Source organism: Falco biarmicus, chromosome 3, assembly GCF_023638135.1.
Source record: "Falco biarmicus isolate bFalBia1 chromosome 3, bFalBia1.pri, whole genome shotgun sequence".
Lineage (NCBI taxonomy): Eukaryota > Metazoa > Chordata > Aves > Falconiformes > Falconidae > Falco > Falco biarmicus.
In genome coordinates, this window is record NC_079290.1 from 105,462,414 (window position 1) to 105,485,828 (window position 23,415).

General features: G+C 51.5%; 1 protein-coding gene across 13 annotated transcripts in view; it reads right to left on the minus strand.

Annotated features, from left to right (window-relative positions):
• Nucleotides 1-23,415, minus strand: part of CAMTA1 (calmodulin binding transcription activator 1) — a 325,176-nt gene that overhangs the window by 123,821 nt on the left and 177,940 nt on the right. For all 13 annotated transcript variants that reach the window (XM_056331855.1, XM_056331845.1, XM_056331846.1 and 10 more), the window contains one exon: nucleotides 15,155-15,226. In XM_056331855.1, coding sequence (XP_056187830.1) covers nucleotides 15,155-15,226 — 72 coding nt within the window. The remainder of the gene's footprint in view (nucleotides 1-15,154; nucleotides 15,227-23,415) is intronic.

Below are 23,415 nucleotides of genomic sequence, written 5' to 3' on the forward strand. Positions count from 1 at the left end.
TGGTGGCTCCATCCTCTTCACTGAGAGTAGGCTGAGAAGGCGATTTGAGAAGGGGATTCATTTTCTACACAGACTCCTTTTCCTACAAAGTTTTACACTATGCACATGAGGCAAAAATTCCTAGCAGGACAGATGCACGAAATGCAAGAGCATGAGTTAAGCAAAATCTGACTGGTGCGTTTCAGAAAGGCAACAGTTCTCCAAAGTATTAAATATCTACATGTGCACACTATGGAGAGACACTCATCGTGTCCACCAAGACTGTGCCTCCGTACTGGACCGCGGAGGCTGAAGCACATGGTGACCCTGGCTGACCGACGCCTGATGAAAGCCCTCCTTGCGCTCTGACACTGGTGCTGTATCCTAAAAACGGCAAAATCCCTAAGGAAGAAGGCTCAAGTGTAGGTTACAGAGAGAAATAAGCACAAGCCTTCTGCATTTGTAAATAAAGGCTGGGATTACGGAGCTGTTGATGTCGGCTTCTAAAGAGCACCAGGAACAAATATAAATGGAGACCGGTGAAAATCCCGGCAGCCTCCTCTTTCCCTTTTCCAGCAGAAAGCGCCTGTGACAGCTCGCTGAGTTATGAAAGGCGATTATCACAAGCACCAAGCGAAAGGGCAGCTGAGAGAAGCAGCGTGGATGCCATCCCTCTGGCCAGGACAGCACCGGGACCTCTGCCAGTGCCGGGAAGGCTGGAAACAGCCATTCTGGTCTTCCGTGTAACGACGGGCACGCGGCTCTCACCGCTGCAGCATCCCGGCACAGCCACCTGCTTCCTGCATGGGACGAGCTGCCCGCAGCCTCTTTTGCAGGTTTAAGTCCCTGATGCAGTACTATTTTGCAGGTTTTAGCCCTGATGCAGTACTATTTTGCAGGTTTAAGTCTGTGATGCAGTATTATTTTGCAGGTTTTAGCCCTGATGCAGTATTCTTGCAGGTCTCCTTCACAGCTCTCATGCTTTTCTCAACAAGGCTTCAGCATTCACACACCTGCCTGTCTGGTGGCTGACCTTTGCTGCAGCCAAGGCTTTATTTAACCTGTTTGATCCCATATATTTAAAGTAAAGCTCTAGAACAGCCTTCCCTCCTCAGACAAGTACTTCTGACCTAAGAAAAACACCATTTCTTCAACCATTCATAAATCAGGCAGGGCTGGTTTTTGTTTGGGTTTTTTTTTGTTTTGTTTTTGTTTTTTTTGTTTGGGTTTGGGTTTTTTGTTTGTTTGGTTTTGTTGTTATTTTGTTGATGGTGGTGTTTTTTTGTTTGTTGGTGGTTTTTGGTTTTTGGTTTTTTTTTTGTTTAATTACTTTTTAAAAGACATTACAGAAGTTACAAAATCACTTTCAATCCTAGTCTCTCTTGTCAGGAAACAGCCTCAAGCATACCTAAAAAGTAGCGCTGTGTATTCCTGTCCCTTCCCCATCAGTATCTGGCATCAGGGCTGGTAGTGCTGGTGTGTCCCCTCTTACTGCAACAAGGGTCAAACTGACCCTGGAGCCCTCGCCCTGAGCCCTGGCAAGAACCAAGCCAAAGTGCTGTGATACTTACAGATAAATAAAAGTAAAGGCTTCTCCCTGAGAATCATCTGCTGTTTGAAAACTGGGCAGGATTCTGCCAGAATACTTGGTTTGGTCTGGATACGATAAATAAGCTTTTTCCAAGGTGATCCCACTACCTACAGACACATTCACTAATGAACAAAAGGAACGAGATAGGCTGAGAGCATCTCTGGCATCTCCAACCTCCATATGGATCCAGCACAATCTGAAAGAGCATCGGCTGAGTTTCTAAGAAATAATGAAGTGGCACCAGAAAAAAACTTTGGTTTTCACTTCTGCTCGGCACTCCGGACAGCCGCCCACGGCGCATGCGCGCACACGCTGTGTTTGGGCGGACGAAGTGACTGCCAGTGCATGAGCACTGTTTTTCCACAGAATATCAAAATACCAGAAAGAAAAGCTTTTACGTTAGCAACACAGGCCTGTTTTGCGTGGAAAACATTCTAACCCTAGACAATCATCCAGCATCATCCAAATACTGCAAATAGTCTCGATTTCGTCCCTCGCAGGTGACTGACTGCTCCAGGGCTTGGATTTATTTCTCTCCTCCCGTTGCCCTCAAAGTGGTTTTCCTCCACCTTCACCCATTGCAGCCATGCCCCACGCAATAGCACGCGCCGCCCTTACACAACCCCTTCTCCCCAGCTTCTTCCCACTCTCGAAGCGTCCACCGTCAGACAGATGCCGGCACGTCCCTCACCAAACAGCCTGTGATGGCTGCAGCGCCCGGCACGTGCACGCTCACGGCACCCCGACCTGACGTGGCACCCCCTGCCCAGCCTGTCCCGGGGAGCCCCCGCCAGCAGGAACCAGCACGTGCCTGAAGCCCCAGGGCAGGTCCCGGTCACGCAGACTTCTGCATTTCCTCCCCCAACAACACAACAGTGATTCCACACTTGGAGAACTGACTTGTTACAGGTGGCCCCACTGGGTTGGGCAGAGCGTTTAACAGCCGTCCTTACCAACGCAGCCAGTACCAGTGATGCCAGCCAAACAGATTTTTCTAATGCAAATATTGTCCTGTGGGTCCCCAAGGACTGTGGGCAGACAATACAGGCAGGGGCTATGCGCCCACGCTGGGTCACCCACAGGCTGAACGTCACCCAGGTTGTCCTCCAGCCACCAGGGCCGTCCTCTGGCCACCTGCCCTGTCCTCCAGCCACCCGCCCCTGTCGTGAGCGCATCAGTTTCACTTGCTGCAAGGAGATCAGAAACACTTGCAATCTTTCTCAGGACTCCTTTGCAATATTTGGTTGTAAAAGGACGATATGAAGATGTATTCAATCCAACAGACTTGTTTTGTGCTGGTTACATTATCTGGAAATCTAATTTCCTGGGAAGAGGCCATCCCATTTTACAGAGACTAAACTGCTAAGAACCTCAGCCTCTATTTTACTCTATCTAAATTGTGCTTTCCTTGCTGCTGATGGCTAATAACTCCGGTGTGAGCTAGCAGACTGTCACACAACATACGTCTCGCAGCAGCACAAGGAGCAGATGCAAACCGGCTGACATTTAACTGAAAAGAATTACAGTAAGAAAAATTTTGCACTTTTTCCTTGACACACAAAATGATGCACTGAGGTATGAAGCCTGTTCAGGAGGGAAAGCTGTTTAGGTCATTCTCATCTGGCTTTTGTTCCTTCTCTAACACGTTAAAGACAACCATGGAATGATCTCACAGAGGACTATGACTGCCATCCGTATACACCATTCCCACGGCTTCAGAGATGGGCACATCGTTTTATAGCGCCAACCATGAGCTCTGGGCCATTTTTAATAACCCCTGCTGACTTTCACTAAGGGTAGCGCACCATATATACGTTCATGTATGTGATGGCCCCTTTCCCATCCATCGGCCTGACGCGAGACATCATCACAGGCATGGACCAGCCAGAGGGATGCAGTGATGAAGGCGGTGGCCGTGGGAGGTGGCTGGGTCAGAGGATCCTCGTGCCAGCGGGGCTGGGCGAGACAGAGGCATCGCAGCTTCATTAACTGGGGGCAGGCGGCAGCAGCGCAAGACACGGGTGACCGCTGAGGGCAGACATTCAATAGAAAGGGAATAGAGAGATAGTCCTTCAGCAACAAAAGATGATTTTGAGAATAAAAGCAACCAGGGTAGTAAGCGAGACACTCATGCAGGCAGAGGGACAGCAAGAGAAGCACTCAAAACTGCAGGCACCTGGGAAGTGATTTATTCGAAACACTTATAAAAGCCTGCCTTAGCAGATAAAATAAAAAAGGGGGGTAACGTGCTGCAGGCCAAAACACTGCATATTAAAAGAAGAAAAAAAATAATAAAACCCACCCTGCGCTAGAAGGAAAGACTTCAGCCTTGGCAGCATCTGCTACGAGTCCTCCTCTGCCCACGCCAAAACAAACTCCAAATCTCCAAACTCAAATTATAATTTGCTTCACTACAGAATTCCCAGCCCAGTCCCCAATTATGCCTCTCCGGCGAGTGTGAAACTTCAGCCGACAGTGTAATACATTCACCGACACCTGCAGACCTAATAATTGACCAGGGAGGATGTGGATGAGATCAGCACAACTGCTGCATTGCTACTGCAAGCCTCGGTGTCCTACACCAGGAAACAGCTTTGCTACTGCAAGGTGCATAATTTAATAAACCATTAACTCAAACCTGAGGTGAAGTAAATTCAGCGTATTATGTATTTCAAAATAGCATTAGAATTCAATTTAAGTGTCACCAAAAGCCTAATCCTCAGTATACAGAGCATATTAATAAGTGTCTTGGAGCCTGTGGTTTGATTTAATTTCCAGCTGAGTTGTGCTGTCGCATGACTGCGATCCCTGCCGCGAGGATATCTCGGTGGTGGCATCACCGGTCCAAACCGGAGCAGAATCGGAAAGATGCACGGTCCCGCTTTCTGGGGTCTTCCCAGGTAAACAGGTGGGCGTACGCTCGAGCAAAAGCAACCCAGCTTCCTGTCGCGTCCCTCCCGGGTGCCACCCTTCAGCTGCTGATGTTCCCCCTGTGACAGCAGGGTCCTCAGCAGGGTCCCCAGGCTTCCCCCGAGCAACCCCGCTTTCACCTTCCCTTGTTGCCACGGGGACAAAACGCATCTTGGTAATGTGGGTGCTCCTCCAGAAGCTGCTGGGAACGGGCAGAGGGCAGGCTGCGCAGGCCAGGCTGCCGTCACATCCATGCCGTGCTCCCTGGATTATGCAGAAAGAGCCACCGCTGGCTTGGGCAGGGGCTGCCCCCCCCCCAGCCCTGCCGACCGAGATGCTGCTCACAACCCCCCAAGTCAGGCATAACGTGCAAATGGTGCATCATTTCCACCAAGGGCCAAAAGCATCACATCTGCTTTCCATTTCTGTGGGAGCTGGCCACGTTTTGGACTTTTTTACACCGCCCCTGTAATAACTCCTCTTGATTAGCAACCCAGGCACGTCCCGCAGCAGTTTGGGAAACGCATCTCTTCTATAAATGACAACAGATTATTTAAGCAACAACTAAAGCACTCTGACTGCTTTTTAGTTTGCTCGCATTAACGTCAGTCTCCTCGTATATCTAGGGAATGAATCCGGGATTTTCTTGAAAATGGTGGAGAGCGATACAAAAATAGCAGACTACTCGTCTAAAATAAAGTTATGTGTTCGAAAGGGTTGGAAATTGTTTTTTAATCACTGGCGTCTTTCTTCTGGAATATAATCTGCCAGCTATACATTTTGCTTTTCTATCCAATTTCTCAGGAAAATGCAGCAAGTGTGTTAATAAATAATTTATAAAAACATTACAAAAGATAAAGCACTCCTGCTAAAATGTTTCCAGCCTCTGAGATACCAGTTCATTTGTAATCCTCTCCTCCTCCCCTTCGCTGGAACATCAGCAGAGGGTTATTGCTGCCTTTCTCCGCAACCCCATTTTACTCATCCCGCAGATGTCAAAGCACATCTTTGTTTTGCAGGTAGCCAGACTGATAAAAGGGGACGGTCCCAAGCTCAACGTTCCCCACTACAGAGTTTTGTCACAGAAACTGTTTCTCAGGAAAGCAACACTGATTTATTTTCGCGGTCCTGTGTGCAAGGAGGGGTGCGAAGCGTGGACGCGCCGCTGACTCTCCTGAAAAGCTCTTGCAGCTGCTGCTCACTCCAGCGTCGCATCCTTCCCCCAACAGCGAACGCCCCACACGCCCCGTGATGCCAAACGGGGACTTTGGAGCGGTGCACAGGGCGGCTTCCTTAGGAGGAAGGAGATGGCCGGGAGGAGGAGCGCGTGCGATGAGCACTGCCAGATGGATCTTAATTTTAGTGAAGGTGCAGGCTCTGTGAGAAGCTAGCATTAGTGAGCAAGTAAAACTTAAGGGAGGAAAACCCAAGCAAAAATAGCCTTCAGCTTGAACAGGTCCTCTCCGTGCCTGCACTGGAAAACCAGACTGCAGGACCGGAGCAGGGCTTCAACCCACGCAGCCGCTCTGAGCGCACGTTAGGGGCTGAGAAGACAAGTGGAACACAGAGCGTTACTCAATGGGATCACCCCTGGGCGACCCCCCGCAGGCACCGGGGCTGCCCCCCTGGCCGTCCCTGCAGCCCTGGCCGGGCTCAGCCACGACGTCCTTCACCTGGGTGCCCAGCGCCTTCAGGCAAGTGCCCTGACCAGCAGGAGCCGCGGGGCAGCTCGCCACTAGCCAGAGCTGGCAATCATGCTGCCCCGAGCGGTGGCCCAAGGGGCAAGCTGCAGGCTGGCAGGGCTAGCAGGGGCGGCAGGGCTGACAGAGTTAGTAGGGCTGGCAGGGATGGCAGGGCTAGCAGGGGTGGCAGGGCTGACAGAGTTAGTAGGGCTGGCAGGGATGGCAGGGATGGCAGGGGTGGCAGGGCTGACAGAGTTAGTAGGGCTGGCAGGGATGGCAGGGCTAGCAGGGGTGGCAGGGCTGGCAAGGCTGGCAGGGATGGCAGGGATGGCAGGGGTGGCAGGGGTGGCAGGGATGGCAGGGGTGGCAGGGCTAGCAAAGCGGCAGGGCTGGCAGGGTTAGCAGGGCTGGCAGGGGTAGTGGGGCTGGCAGGGCTGGCAGGGCTGGCAGGGTTGGCAGGGCTGGCAGGGTTGGCAGGGCTGGCAGGGGTGGCAGGGGTAGCAGGGGTGGCAGGGGTAGCAGGGGTGGCAGGGCTGGCGGAGCTAGCAGGGGTGGCAGGGCTGGCCGGGCTGGCCGGGCTGGCAGGGGTGGCAGGGGTAGCAGGGGTGGCAGGGCTGGTGGGGCTGGCAGGGCTGGCAGAGCTGGTAGGTTAGCAGGGCTGGCGGGGCTAGCAGGGGTGGCAGGGCTCCCGCCACTCGGCTGCGAAACCCAGGAGGTGTCACAAAAGCAGTGAGCAGGCGCGAGTGTTGGGGAGGAGAGCGCGGCTGTCACCGCCTGTGATGCTCAGTGCCCATCACGGCAGCAGGCCGCGACAGCAGCCCCGGGGAGGCACGGGGGCGATGGGGAGGGGGGTGACGAAGAGCAGCCCGGCAGCAGCTGGTTCCTCTCAAAGCCAAACAGCTCCTCTCCAGCTTCTGCTGCCCAAGGCGAAGGCGAGAGGTCTTCCAGCAGCGCAGCCTGCAGCGTCGTGGCTTTTGCTTCATTTTTATTTCACTCAAATGCTGTGGTATGGCAGAGCATGACGGGAACTGTTACCGCCACAGCCCTCTCTAGCGAGAGTTAAGATGAAGTTTTGGGGCATCCGTGCTAAACCGAACTCCAGTTCTACCCAGCATGTGGAGCCACAAAAAGGCTCCTTCAAACCCACTTGCTCGCCCCGGGGTTCAAGCTTTGCTGAGGGCAGTGCCAGCGGGGCCCGGGGCTGGCTGTGGTGGGCAGCTGGGCACCAGTCCAACGCTCCCAGCAGCTTCTGCCCGCCGGCCAGAAGGAACGAGAAGGGTTAAGGTGTCTGCGAGGAGGCACGGCTAACACCCCTCTGACACGGTTTCTCTGAAATTCATTTCCAGGAGTAAATATTGGTTAGAAACATGACCAAAAATCCCCTGCCTCACAAAATAATGAAACCAAAAAATTACTACAAGAGTGAACAAAACCCCTGGGATTTCAGTTGGACCGGGCAATACTTCTTGCACAGCTCCACCGACTCCAGGAGTATTTCAGATCTTTAATGAGCCCTGAATAATGTGATGGGAAGTCTTGAGACACGGTTGTTCCTGTGATCGCACGGCAGCAGAGACATGGCAAGGAGCACTGTGCCTTCAAAAAGAGCTGTCAAGAAGCTGAAAGGAGAGAAAGGAGAGAGTGGTCTTTCAGAGAGATCACGTCAAAGGAATATTAAGGAAGCATGAAAGGGGCATCCACAACTTTTTCTTTCCTCCAAAAACACTTTTGCACACAGAAGCATCGTGAAGCCTGGCAGAGACACAAGGGGACTGCTGGATACCGTTGACTTCTGGCCGGAGCAGGTATCAAAAGCCCTTCTGCTGCTGCAGCTCTGAGCTAAATTGGTGCAGAAGACAATTCTCTCTCCTGGCAGCACCGTGTGCTCCCGCCGCACTTACCGTCTTCTCCCACAGCACAGCTCCAGGTGCACACTTTACACTAACAACAGGAACCTGAGGCAATTAAAGCACCTGTTGGTGGCAGGTCCTTGTCTGGTCCTGCAGAAACGAACCTTTCCAAAGGGATGCCTGCGCTGAAAAGGCACCAAGGTGGATGTGTCTGTCTGAGAAATATCACCAGGGGCTCACATTCGCTTCTCCCCATCACAGCACTGCCAAAGGAGAAGGCAAAGCTCGGGTCGGACAAGGCAAGAGTGTTACAGCAGTTGGGAAACCTTTAGAAATGGTGGCATTTTCATGAGAAAGGCAGGACTTTTTCTGCCTTTCAGCCATGTTTGTGGCCATATGTTAGGAACACGGGAGTTTCTCTGTCCGTTTGGTATCGTGGTCCATCTCGTTTGGTGTTGTGGTCCATCTTGTTCAGTGTCATGGTCCATCTCGCTGGGGCTCTGCCTGTGACACACTCTGCATTTTTCAGCAGAATTTAACCCTCTGATACCCACAGCCTCTGACTGTATAAAGACAATAAACTGTATAACACCTTGTATTCTCTTCTAGATTTCCTTAGCTTTACGGCAAGCAGCAGCCAACAGCCTCTACAAGGGGGCAGAGACCAGGCATGAAGACATGGCAGAAGTAAATAGCGTAAAGGCCACAGGTCCCGAAGTGCCTCTACCACAAGTCACGAGTGCTGTTGCTGCCATCACTCCTGGATGGGATCCTGGACCTCGGACTGTTCAGTCGCTGCCCCAAGGTCACCCAGCCCATCTGCACTATGATGCTGTGGGTCGTCGCAGCAGCGTGCTCAGGATGCTGAGCCACGCTAGTGCTGGTTAAATACCCCGTGCCCTACTCTGCTATACATCAGTACACACTTAATTTCATCATGCCGGCTAAAATTCACTCTGGGAAAATGTGCTAGCATAGCAGCAACAGTTTATATTCCCGTTAGAAAAAACGCAAAGGCTCATTATGCTGAGAGCCTAACCTACACCTTTCTCCCCAACAATATGGGACCGATCTAAAGCGCCCACACACTGAGCACCATCTTCAATGCTTTATTGCCCAGTCATTTCTATTTTACCCCGATGAAAAATAAAACCCCATTACTAAGCAAAAGTCTCAGGAATTTTTATGAGGTTGTAATGCTTCCAATTTATGTTGAAAAAGACCAAAATCCTCAAGCTGTCTGTTGCTCCTCCAGCCAGGGACGTGGAAGATGCTGCTGACACAGCCCAGCACAAGCAATCAGACAGGGAAATGCTGCTCTGCCGGGGCAGCAGCAAAAAGGAATGGGAAGGTTTTCCTCTGGCTTAGGTTGTAACAGAAAATTTGAGGCCAAAATATACAGAATGAACACCAAATTTCTGCAGGGCAGCTGCGGACATCATGTAAAACTTTTTAACTGATTTTCAGGCCTTGATGCTTTCTGCCCACAGCTTTCAGACGAGCTGCATTTGAGGAAGGGAACACTCAGGGAACGTCAAGCATCGGTGCAGACATTAACACTAATAAGCAGCTGAATATTCAAGTGCATCAGAAGGAAGAACCCAGGAACAAACAGTTTAAAGAGAAAATATTGCGTAAGTCTCTGACATTAAATCAGTGCCGGTGGATACCCTGCAGGGTACAGCTGGCACAGGCAGAACCACAGGGGGGGTAACTGAAGACTGCGAACAAAATATTGCCCTGCTACAGCATCCCCTGAGCGTCTCCCACGCGCTCCTTCCAGGGCAGGCATCTTGCCTGGACCTCACCACTGGCACAGCCGCCGGTGGCCCCTGACTTTCCTCTGCCATTTTCTACGCCGCGGTAAAGCATCCCAGTGGCTCCTGCGGCTGCTGAGAGCACCACGTGAGCGTGCAAGCAATAAAGATGAAATGCAATTCCCCCCCCCCCGCCCCCCCCCGCCTCCGAGAGGACTGGATTATCACATTTCAGCAATTACTGGGAAAGCCAAATTTATGAGAGGGCTCTGAGGGGCTCCGGCGTCTCCCCATGCCAGCACAGCTCAGCCCACACCCCGCTCCGCTTCTCCCCCTCGCCCACGAGGACAGTGCCGCTCACATGCTTCTTCATCGATTTTGAGTAATTCGGTGAGCAGTTCGTGCGCACACCATGTGCAATGGGTATCTACCTCCACATTGCCCTCGAGGGCTGGTGGGTCTTTGACCAGCGGAGATGAACAGGTAGACACCAACAGGCTGACCATCCCTACCCGCTCATATCGGTGTTCCCCGCTACTCCCATGTCCACCTTTATCAAGAAAATCCCACCTGTTGGCAAACAAATAAGCTAATGAACATTCTCTGAACAAATGCACGGGCTTTATGGGAATATATGATCATAATTCATTCTGGTTTATCGCAAGTTTTCTCTAGCTGAATAGGAGGATGGCCTATCCTGTCGGCAGCACACTGTCAAGGATTCCTGATCTCGCCCTGCTGTGACTGTTGCTGTTATTAAATTACTGGAGAAAGTGGGGAGTCATTCAAAAACCCAAACAAATAATAACATTAATGAAACCTGTGTGCCTAAAACACTTTCCCCCCATATTTAGGCAAACAATTACAGAAAAGATGGCAATATATGAGAACTTCTGCCCCATGTCATGAAGAACTAGTATTTACTTACTATCCAAATTCACAAAAAGTTTTTAGCACGACCTTACAGCACACTTCATGTGCTTAATTAAAAACAAGGGCAACACTTTCTTTCTTTTCCCCACATTATTACTTCCCATAACCGCAGTACCTTAACACCAGCACTACAAAATATATCAAAACCTGCTAAAGGCAGGATGGAAAACGATGAATGTCCAACAACCAGCTGCATGGCACAAGCGTGGAGGAGAGCAAGGGACACATCGCTACTAATGGGTAAAGACAAAGCCTGCCTCCAATAACCCTTGCAAACAGCAGCCAGCCCTGGGAGCCTGGAAGCTAAATTAATTTCCAGTTCCTGGGGTGCCAATTACCAATACACAGAAGGGAATGCTGCGTTTTGCCACTCAGCTCTGCCAGTGTTTGAAAATTGTCTGTATCTGAGAACCCACATTTTCCCTGCATTAGTCATTACGAGCACAAACAGGTTTTTTTCCTCCTTTTTCCGTCGACAGAAAAATCTGGTGCCGTTTTGAAGGTCTAAACAGGCGTAGCGCAGGTGCCCGGCTGGTGGACAAACCCAGTGCAGTGTCTGCGCCAGAGCCTGCCCAGGAGCTGGGGACCGGCCATCACCCACAGCACATCACCGGCCTGCGCCCGCCAACAGCCAGGGCACCGCTTTTATGGAGCTAACAGGGAATGCAAACCAACAGAACCCCAAACAGGCTACTGAAGGGTCCTACCCAGCACCCCCTGAAGAGCCCATCTGCAGCCCCAGCCCCGTCCTTTCCTCTGCCTGTCACCCAGGGCGTGATCTTCTGTTTCTAGGCATCAGGAAACTGGAAGAAGAAATGTGAGAAAGCTGGTGTAGGACACCACCACCACCACCACCTCGGCTCCAAAAGGTCCATGTGAGAGGCCACCAGCACCCAGGGCTGGACCGTCTCCTGCTGAGACACTACAACACTTGCTCGGCAATTACAGCATCTATTAAAAATACTAAAGGTGTTTGGGGTGAGGAGGCATTTAAAATCCATTACCAAGAAAGCTTGAAATGTCTCAAAAATGTAACCCCCTTCTGAACAGCGAGGAGACCTGCGCTGCAGTGCCTTGTGCAGCAGAGCTGCCACCACCACGGCTCCATGCCAGCCAGCACTCGTGGCCACCGCGCCACAGCCTCTGCCGACGGCAGGGCAACTGCTGGCACCAGAGACTCACACAACTGCGTCTTGCCCGCTGACGGTTCGAGCTGGCTGGTTTTCATTTCTTATCCCTTTGACCAGTCTGCAGGGAGAAGGCACGTTGTGTCAATCATAAATGACAGGGCAAAGTTGTTTCGTCAAGAAATCGGCTACCACTGTATAATTAATGGCTACAGCACAGCATAAATGCACAGGAGAGACTGCTGGTCTCTGTGGCTTGTGTGAGTCTTGGCCTTTATGCTGAAAACGCTAGTCAGAAAAGATCAAGAACAACTGCATGGGGATTTTTAATCAATATCTAACCTGACAATAGGATTTGGAGGAAGATCATCCCATAAAACACAGGCGGCAGCACAGACTAATTGTATTTGCTTCCTATTGACCTGAGGCTCACGGGCAGAGCGCTCCGTATCCCAGGAACGTACTTACACGCCTCTGTAAAAAAACGTGAAAGTCACCCATTCGCCTCTGCGAACCGAAAAGCTCTGCCGGAGGCTCACGTGAAACACCGCCCTGCCCGTGCCCGTCTCAGAATACCAAAGTCATCTGCTGGGTGGTGCTGAAGCAGAAGACTCAAGACACAGAAACCACCTTCTCCCTCTCTCCTTCTGGTCTCGCTCCCCCTGACTCCGACGCAGAGCTGAACAGAAACATTGTGCAGATGTTAGAAAAGCGTCATCTATTCTTGGCCAGCTTTTTTCTCTCCGGCTGCATAACCTTGAGCGCATGATTGAAGGATGCCCATTTATGCCTGGGAGATGCTGTCATGAATCACAGACCCCTATTCCTCCCACAGTGAAGGCACAGCATGTCCTTGTTTCAGAATACCGGCATACTACATCCCCAACGAGATGTGCTGCATCACATTTTATAAATAGGCTCGTAAGAAACGTACTTCCCATCCACTCATCTCAATCCAAAGCAATTACCAGGGCAAAGAAGATGCTTAAACGTCGACAGGCACCCTCGGAACGTGAGCCAGCCAGACCTCAGGGTACAGGTAAGGATGCTGTGGTGCTGCAACACAACTCATTAGATAGAAGCTCGTTAACTGCCACAACAGCCAAGTCCAGCAACACTTGTAGGTAGGATGCAACAAACCAAAAAGCAATACAAAGCTTGCAAGATAAGAGGGATGATGTACGAGGGGAGAGCCAGCCCACAACTGCGCAGGACCTGGGACTGCCCATGGCCAGGGAGCACTCGGGCTCTGTGAGCACCACTAAGGCTGCTGGATAACGGGTTGAAATCATGGGAAAATTCCTGATGGAGAGATGGGTGAAGCTAGAAAATGCTCTCTCAAAGGTAATGGAAAAAGCTTTGCGGTTTGGGAGCGAATCTCCCTAAAGGTCACAGCCCAATTTTAGTTTGGAGCTCTGCAATTTGATTTTGCGTCATCTGTTCCTCTTGGGATCTAATAGGAAGGACTCTGCTGTCTGCCCTGAATTTCTTCAGAAACAGGGCCCTCCCTTAACATTTTCAGTTTATGTGAACACGTTTCATGAGCCGTCCCCCAGGGACTCCAGAAACCTCCCGGCACCCATATGGCGACTGCACCTGGGCTGACAGGGGGACCTGCGGCACCTTTTGGCCCTGGGCGGTGCTGGTACCTCCCCGAGCTCTTGGGGCAGTGGATGGAGGATGCTCCCACCCAGCCCCAGCCCCAGCTCCTGTTCTTCAGTCGGCAAGAGCTGAGGAACCAAGTGACCTGCTATCCTGCCCACTGTGGTCCTCCCTTCCTTCACAAGGATGCCCAGGAGAGACGCTGGCTCGGGAAGCACCGCCATGCCATGCCAGCAGTTATTCAGAGAGAATTCTGAGTTTTCTTTGGATTCCTGCATCACACCACACATCATGGGCACTGGCAGAGATGGATGCTGAACAAGACGAGCAGCTGCCTGCCGCCCTGGGCAAAGGGGACCGTAAGTTTAGTGGTTTTGCGCAGCTCGGCACACCGAACCACGAACATTTAATGGCTTCTTTAGGCACACCTGCCCCCACTCCCCCTCTTTCTTCTGCATCCAACCATGGATGCCGGTCAGGACCTCGAGAGGCTACAGGGAAAAGCGCTAAACGTCTGTGGGATCAGTGCGGCCGTGCTGTGTTTTCAGTGGAGTCACAGCTTACCTCTGTGGGGCTGAAACACTGCTCCCACTGCTGCAGCAAAGCCTCTTCCCCTTTACTTACACACAGCATTTATAAGCAGAGGATGCAAACGGAGCCGAGACGCACATAAACATCACAGAGGACAGTGACATTTTGTGAATGTTCCCTTTGATTACATCCACGGTGTGGGCACCACCCTCTGTGGGTCGTGGGGTGTCTTTTGTGCAGCAGTGACAGCAACAGCAATTTCTTTTTTAATATGCACGTGCAATTGCAAAACCAGGGGCAAAAAGGCAATGCTTTCCATTTGTTTCTTGAAACAGATGTGGCTTCCCTTAGACCTGTTTGTTTTCAGGACTGCAGGGGTTTCATCTTTAAAACAGTTGTATTATTACAATATGTGTCAAACGCTCTGTTCTAACAAAAGAAAACAAACTGCTTTCACTTTGTAAGCAACAGTAACCAGTCAGTAATATAAACAGCTCTGCAAACATAAGGGTGAGCATCTTGGTCCAGCCAATGCCCACCCTGGGCAAACTCCCACACGTGAACTCCAGGACACCCACCGCAGCCCAAGGAGCCTGGTGGGGATCAGGTCACTACCCAAACCCTGCAGAAATAAAGAGGAAAACCGCCTGACTCCTCCAGGGGCTTCACTGTGCGCACAGCAACCAGAAGAAAAGTCACTGAGCAACGCCAAACCCCTCCATCGAGACTGAACGCCCCACTGGAGGAAAGCAGATCCCCTGCCAGGCTGGCCAGAGGGCTGCCCCAAACACAGCCACGGGGTGATCCTGCCCCACAGCATCGCACGCCGGTGCAGCACTCGGCAACCCGAGCTCCTGCGCCTGCCTCGCCTCAGAACAGAAAAGCACAAGCAAAAACCTAAACGTCTTCAAAATGGGAAAACCCAACCGAAAACCTTCAAAAAGTCTCACCTGAGCTGACTCTGTTCAGGGAATGTTTGAGCTGGCATCAGCTCTGTATTTGCAAGAGAAAATGCATCATCCCTCTGAACAGACACACACAACAAAGAAAAACCACATCCCCTTGGGACACCCCCGACACACACCCCACACCCCCCCCCCAACGAGAGGCAGGAACGCCGACCTCCCTGGACGCAAACCCGGCCAAGCTCTGCCAGATCACCCCCGGGGCGAGGAACTTTTCATCATCCTACCTGCAGAAGCCAGTAGCACCTTCTGTGAAACGTGGGGATGATGGAGGAATGGACGTAGCAGCCGTACAAGCACTAGGGACACAAAAAGAGAGAAAGCAGAGTGGGGTTAGCGAAGGAAACCATCACCCGAGGTGGCGGCGCTGGGGACGGGAGCAGCGGTGTGCTATCCGCTGCAGGACGTCATTGGGAAATCGGCCCAGGCAACACCAAACACCAGATTCTAGCACCCCAATATATTTTTTTTAAACATTGCTACAGGTTACCGAATCTCTCTGCAAGCCCCCCGCCGCACCGCCACTCAGCTCCCCGCGGTGCTCTGATCTTTGCTTAGCTGCATTTTAACCTTTGCTTCAACATATTTTTATTTCCCAAAACACATGGCACAAATATCTCTTTTTCAATCGTTTATCACCTGGGTCTGTAAACCGAAAATTTAGGGTTCGTAAACTGAAAAAATTGCTGTCAGGTGATTTATACAGCAAAATGCCAAGACAGTTGCTTTCTTTTCTTCCTTTTTTTTTAAAATGAACTCTGCTTCTCTGATTAACTGAAAGCAGTAAGGCTAAGGAATTCCTTCTGCAGGAAAAAATCAAATTTCCAGTACGTTAAAACTTTTCAACACTGCTATGGGTTGGAAGCCAAGCCCAGCGCAAACCAAACACACAAAACTCTTTTTAATTTAAAAGATCCCAGTACAATTCCTGTCCACAAGATTTGTTTATTATTAAGAAAGTAATATTATTTTCTGACTCTGCTGGCTTTTAATATAGCACGCATGGGGGATGGGTGTGCACATAATGATATATTCTGCCATACTGAAGGTGATTAGTTTTCCTTAAATGTGAGATTGCAACAGCCCAGCAATCTGCTCGCAGATATTTCCCCTGGAAGATTGTGGGCCATGTATATTTTAGGCACACCAGTATTCTGCCATTACAGAAAGAAAAAATAAATCAATCCAACTGCAGGGATTTTTACGGGGAATTTCCTTTTTTGTTGTACTCCATCAATGGCATCGATGACGACTCTCACAACGAATGCGCACTCCACTCGCTGGCTGCCCTGCACCCTGCGGGGCGTCCTCACCGCTCTGGGTGCGGGCATCGCCACCAGGCACCCTCCCGGCAGCAGCGGCTGCAGGACAGGACTGCCCCGGCCAGACTTCAGCGAGACTTTAAACCACTGAAGTGGAACTTGAGCAGATGGATACTGGAAAAACGTATTGCTGTATCACCGTCCCAGTTGTCTCCAATACCTGTTTTTGCAGATACGGGTGCCATGCATCGAAGGCTGATGTGTGGCACTGAGGCTTTACCGGCACTGGTGGGGGTGACCCACTCTCAGTGCTCCAGGGACACCATCCACCTGGCCAGGCGGGACACGGCTCTGTCCACGCCATCCCCCAGCGCAGGGCGCCGGCCATTCGGCATGAACACAAAGGGGCCAGGAGATCTTCATTTATGCTCCTTCTGCCTGGAAGGCACCTCACAAAGCGCAAAACCACAAAGTGCAAACCCACTCAGAAACTGCAAACCCACCCAGAAACTGCAGACCCACTCCCAAACTGCAAACCCACTCCACAAGCAGCGAGCTCGCCCGCCCTGAGCCTGCTAGCGTGCCCCGCGACGCGGCGGGCGCAGAGGCGCATCATCAAGCGCGCGCTTATCGGCGAGCACACGGGGAGGCTGGCGGCAGCGTCTCCTCCCCAAGATCACCGCTCACAAGGTCGGCCTGAATTAAAAAGGATTTAAGGACCGCTGGCTGCTATCACCGAGTTATTTTTAAAATACAAATGACAAAGATTAATAATGTTTTTAAATGTGTCAAGGGTACATCCCACACACAGGAAAAAAAGCAGGGAGGAAAAATAAGAGGGGGAAAAAAAACCCAACACCCTGCGGAAAATAATCCAGAGAAAAGCTTAACATTAAACCCCCACCGCTCAGCCTGGGGACAGGCAGTCACCATTTAAGATAATCCTTGACAGCAACTCGGGGCTGCACGGCACCCGGGGCTGCATTAAAAGGTTTTTCATGTTCAGTTCTGCTGACCCAGAGCGCGCCCTCCCCCCTCTGGAAAGCGGCTTGGCGGGTGCAGCATCTCCCAGTCCGACCAGCTTCCCAGCGAGGACAGGGAAACTGGTGCGGAGTGTGTCATGGGAGGACCCCTGTGACAGCTGGGAACATCCGTATCATCTGGTCCGACATATATCCATATATACACCGGCACCCCCCCACGGGCGTCCCAGCCCCCATTTGCTGTGAAGCCCTTTGAAACGCCACCTGATAACAACACACCCCCACGACAAGCCCTGACACCGAGCTGCCAGGCTCGCTGCATCCACAGGTAGGAACGCTGCTCCCCGTCTCCAGATCTGTCTCGCACATCATTCCAGAGGTGTCAATAATGAATTACATAAAAGCATCCCTCCTCCATGAAACCGGTTTTCAACATCTCAGCAAACTGTTAAGCAAATCCTAACGGTTCACAGAACTGACAAAGCATCCAGAATACAGATACAATTTTTTTCCAGTTTTCTTTTCTCCGTGCCTCCCCCCTGCCAGCAGCACGGCATGGGAATCTAGTTCTAGATGGATGTTTTGGGCCTGGATGTTCTAACTTGGGCAGCTGGGCTGAAGGAGACCCAGGCACAAGCCAGCCCCCCGCCTCGCAGAGAAAGCGGGAAGCGTCCCCACGGCACCGGGCACTGGCACCAAGGGAGACCACGGCTGCGGAGAAATGCGCTGCGGCGGGAGACACGGACCCTGGAAACCCAGCACCTGGGAGGGAGACAAAACGAGTGATGGTGGCAATAAAACCGACATTAATTTACAGATAAAAAGGTGTATAAAAAAATGTTCAAGATATAAATAGAAACCTTAGAAAACTGAGCTTCGTTGTTTTGGAGGATTTTCAAGGTTAATGAGTTAAGCGCTGTTGGACGACGTAAAACCTGAGGTCTGACAGCGCGGTACGTGGGGGTTCACAGGCAGAGGGTGCACGGTGGCGATTTTCCTGCGCCTGGCTCCGCTGACCCCCGCCTCCGAGATGGGGTGGCGATGAACCCCCCTGCCCCGCACCCAGGCTGGGCCACCAAGCGCCCGGGCAGTGGCGGCCGGCTCGACACACCACGCTGCAACTAATTAGCAGAACGGAATTACCTCCCTGGCTGGCCTTAGGAGACAGGGAATCAGGGCACACTTAATGCCCCTAGCTAAAGGAGTCTTTAAAATGAATTCTTGCTCAAAACACGCAAAAGGGGTTTCATTAGCTGAGTTTTCTTTTTTTCTCTTCTTTTTTTTTTTTTTTTTTTTTTTTTTTTATAGGAGAGGTAAAAAATGCGTAGGGCTGTGTGTCTGTGGCTATGTTAATGCCAGGCTGGGCGCTCAGCCAACGCATTAAGTGAAATCGAATTCCTGAAACCAGCTTTAATCAGCAGATTTTTAAGGTTAGAATGACTCTCTCCTCTGGAAGGCTTGCCAAGGTTAATTCTGTCCTGAGCAGGCTGAATTAATGGGCTGGACAGGGGAGAGCATTTTTTTTTCACAATTCTCTCTTAAGTTTACAAAATCTCCAGCAGAACAGAAATGGCATTTCTGAACCATCTGAGGAGAAACGCCACTTCAGCAGCTTATCGATTTCTGGTTTGAGAACAGAGACCGAGACGTGAGCGGCCGCCACTCCCGTGGGAGCCGGCAGCACAGCGGGTCCCCCGGCGAAGCCCCTGGCGGCACCGTGGATGCCGCCCACAGGGATCGCTCCCATCCCTGTTGCCATGGCAGGACCGGGATGCCCACGGCGGCGGCATGGTCCAGTGCTAGAGCATCGGCGCCCGCAGCCGCGGTTTGGGGAGGGCTGTGCTCTGTGCGAGCCGGGGCTGGGGGTGCAGGGAGCCCGGCGTCCATCCCAAAGCCCTGCGGTGGTGGTGGGTCCCTCTGGGGGCTGAGAAACCAGCCGAGAGCAGCCGTGCAGGCAGCTCCCCCTGAGCATGAGATCCATACCTGCCCCCAGACGTTCACGCTACACGCATCAACTCTGCAGCCCCCGCGCTGCTCCTGGGGAGCCAAGCCCTGCCAGCTCTACTTCATCTCGCACCTTTTTAAAATCGACAGATAATTAAAGAAAAAAGGCCCTTCTCTGGGCAGAGGGGGAGAGCTGTGCAATTACAACTGCCTGCCCCTCCATTTATATGCAGTCCACATCTCGCATTATCAAACTTCTGAAAAGTGGAGGGAGGGGAAAAAAAAAATCAAAGTATTAGTGGATTTTTTTATCCTGAGCATCTTAAAGTGATTGTGGCTTATTTAAAAATAATACAATAATGCTGAGGTGTTCTCCCTTAACAAGAACACCTTGGGAATGGGAAAAGGAAAGCAAGAGTATAAAAAATTCAAGATAGGGTTGGACAGGCTTTGAAATTCTTCTCCCTGGTGAGTTACACTAGTGGATATTTAAAAAAAAAAATAAAAACTGCCTAGATTTTGTTCAGATTTTCACACTGAATTCCCAATTCCCTTAATAAGAAGCTAAATCAATCTTTAGAGAACAAATCACATAAGACCTGTGGCTCTAAATTATTAAAATATACTTGAGTAATTTTACGGTGTGAGGCTTCAACTTCCAAAACCCCAGCAGCCTGAAGGCATCACCGACAGGATCCGTACAGGTTTTGGGGGATAAAGCATGGGGGGGGCAGGCAGGGATGGACCAGGCTCCCTGCTGGGTGCTGCACCCTCCTGCCACGCTGCCCCTCCCAAACAGCAAACCCCGGGGATGTCCCCTTCCTCCCAAGGGACACCGTGCTGGCCTCCCTCTCCCCCTGCCAGCAGCGTTTCGGATCCATCTTGTTTCTTTTGGAGAGGGAGGAATGAACCTGCGGGGAAAGGGCACGCGTTCCCTGCGCGCACCCTCCCTGTGCGGGATTTGCACGGGAATGCCTGAACGAACAGTCTCTTCAAACGAATGTGGGCATGGCAACGGCAGAAAACAATGGCCCAAATAATGGAATCAGTCGACCAGACAAGTGAAATCCAAAACATGGTCTAAAAAGAATTTAAAAAAAAAAAAAGAAAAAAGAAAAAAAGCAAAATCACCCAAATAGGGGATGTGAAATTCCTTATGAAAAGGTTCCTGAATAAAGCGAATGCACCTGCAAAAGGAAGGGCTGCTGCCTGCTGCGGTAGGAGCCTGAAGCCCACGTAGAAATGGCCACCAAACGCCCCAAGGAGCCCAACACAAGGGAAGCATCATGCCCTAAGATCCGCCGGGACGTGCACTCCGACACGGGCTGGCCTGAGCCATCCCGCTGCCCCGCGCCAGCGCGGTGTGCAAGGCAGCGCTGGGAGCTGCTGCTGGTGCCGGCCGCCCTAGAACTGGGCGCAGCGCTTCCCACAGCCCGCAGCAGGACCCCTGGCAGGAACGTGATGCCGATGTTCAACATCCAGGGACAGGGACAACGACCACTTCAGTGGCCTGTGACACCGGTAGCGTGGGAGGATGGAAAGCCACTGCCACCACCCTCGGCTCTCGTGGTGGTGCTGAGCAGCACTCACTCAAGCCTAGCAGCTCATCGCATCCCCGTTACAGCACCGCACTGCGCGGGATTGCTCCTCTAATTACATCAACCATTGCAGAGCTTCTCCCCCAACTTCCATCAGGGAATAGCATAGTGTTTGCAGCAGCAGCACTGCCACCGTGCATCCCGGGAAAGCCAACCGAGGCGTTAGGTTCGTTCTTCTCACCATCCTGAGGACAGGGCATGGGTCTCCCGAATTAGCAGCTGTGCCTGAGCCCAGCTCTGCTCTCCCCAGCCCCGCCGTCAGCTGCGCAGCCATGCACCGCCCTGGCACGGGCACAGCACGGGAGCCGCAGCCCTGCAACAGCATGCAAGGCTGCAGCTGGCACAGGTTTCTCAGATGTGGTAAGGGAAAGTGGAAAAGCAGCTTGTCGGTTTTATCGGCATCCTCCAATGCAGTAACCTGGGTTTTGGAGACACCAATCAAAATGCAACGATCAAACCCACTCTGCCATCCCTGTCACAGGTACTTCCATCACCTGTTCACACAGACACCACTGTTATCCCCTTCTTCTCACCAACTTCTTCGCATCCCAGCAAAGACACCATCCAATCTTCCCAATACCGCTTTCCCTGGTTTTCATACAAATCATGATCAGAAAAACGTGTTAAGTTGTCCATAGTAATACACTTCTTTTACATGTACGAGTGATTTTCCATCTGCATCTGTAACAAGCACCCACAAAATTCTCTGCCGATCTTCTCCAAGAGGGCAGAGCGCGGTCGGAAAAGCAAGGCGACTGAAACCCTCCAGTCTCTAACGTGAGCTGCCTCTTGGCCACTGCATCAGCAAGCATCGGAGAAACCCCTCAGATTTTATGTGTCACCTCTCTTTTCAGAGAGCGCCAAAGCAAGCACCCTCTGAGATCGGGTTATCTTGTAGCAGATGGTCCTTCCTTCAGGACGGGGTTGCTGGAGCCACAGACACGTTCCAAATCCATTTAAACATCAGATTAGGCTCGCCCCTGTCAGCCGCAGGAGCTGGGAGACGGCAGCGGCTCCCGCCTGCTCCATTAATCAAAATTCAGTGAGAAAAGCCAACGTGCTGCTATAAACCCCCCTGACTCGATGCCAACACCACGCACGGGGAACCTAGTGCCATCAATCTTAGTTTTCCTCCCCTGGCAGCGAGATGTGGCTGGGGAGGGGGGAGCAACAACGGGGGCTTGGCCAAGTGAGCGGAGAAGCAGGTTCTTGACAAGTCTCGGAGGGCAAAGCGATGCACAGTGACACCAAGCTGATGGGGATGCAACAAGAAACCGACCTCAACGTTTCCCCGTACAGATTGGCGCTGGTTTGGCTTTTTAAAAGAGGGAGGTGTGGTGGCGGCTGGAGCCTGCGGCGCTGAGGGACCACCGGGGGGGCAGGCGGGTGGCACCCGTGGGTCTTATTTTGATCTACAACAGGGAAAAGTGTCATAACACAGGGAGGCATCCAAAATTTCCCGTTACTGCAGCAAATCTTCAACTGAAACACTGCTAAACACGTTTTCTCACTCCTGATCTCAGCCAAACACAGATGTTAGGCAGGTCGTGTTTCGCCCCAGCGTCTACAGGTGGTAACTTTGGTTCTGCAAAGCGCAGGAGCGATGCTCGGCTCTCAGCGCTGGGCTGATTCACACGGCTGCCTTTTAGCAACGTCAACAGAACTTAAACAACTGCTCGTAGTTTGCCACTTAAGCTGTAGCCCAAAAACGAAGGCTCGGGTTCTGCGGGACTCTACAGCCGGCACGGCTGCGGCACTGCAGCACGGCCTCTCTGCAGCACCGGGGCACCAGCTGCTGCTCAGGCACTCAGCCTGGGGCAAGAATCTTGGTTTTAATCCTACTGGATCTTTTTCTGGCGTGTTTGAAATGCTCCTGATGCCCTTGGTGTCACCAGCAGTTACAGCTAGATAAAGTTTCTGGATTGAGCCCAGGGATCTCGTTGGATGGCTAATCGCAGGAGAGGTTACCGCAGCCTCAAAATCTAGAGCCAAGCTCCATTTGTTGCAGGACCTTGTCACTTCTGGTAGCTTTTGTTACCAAATATTGTTCTGTTTACCTCAGGAGTCATTAGAAAGCAATTTTTGAAATGTTCAATATTTAATGAAATATTTAAATGTTTAATGGGTTCTTTTTCAAACCCTGTTTTCCCTCTGTGGAGTTCTGAAGTCACTGCAAGGATTGTGGGTTTTAACTTTCTTACTGTTAGAAATGATTCCTCTAACGACGTCAGCTAATGGGCAGAACTCTGCATATATGGGTACCGATCTTCAGTGCCCCAAATTCCAGAATTTCTATTTTATGCCTGCAGTCCCACACTGTACACCTGACAAGACGTGTCCCCCCGTTCCCAGTCTGACCCTCAGACCTTTCTTCATGGCAGCCCCCTGCACAGACTGCGGCTCTTCACTCGAAGACTTCTCACTCAGATCCCTGCGAATGACTCCTGTCTTTGGCACACTTCCCTGCCTCTTCCTTATATGCGGGAAGGAGAGCAGTCCCTAGAAAGTGATGTATTTTAGCATCTTCCCTTGATTTTCCCAGTGAATGCCATTTTCTTTAAGTCTACTCTTTAGCCTCTCTACATATTGTGTTGATGCATGAAAAAGAGATACGCTAAACTGCGTTACCTGCCTAACACTGAAGGACAGTGACATTTTTCCTCTTTAACATATATGAGGGGTTTTTCCCTCGTCCAAAACC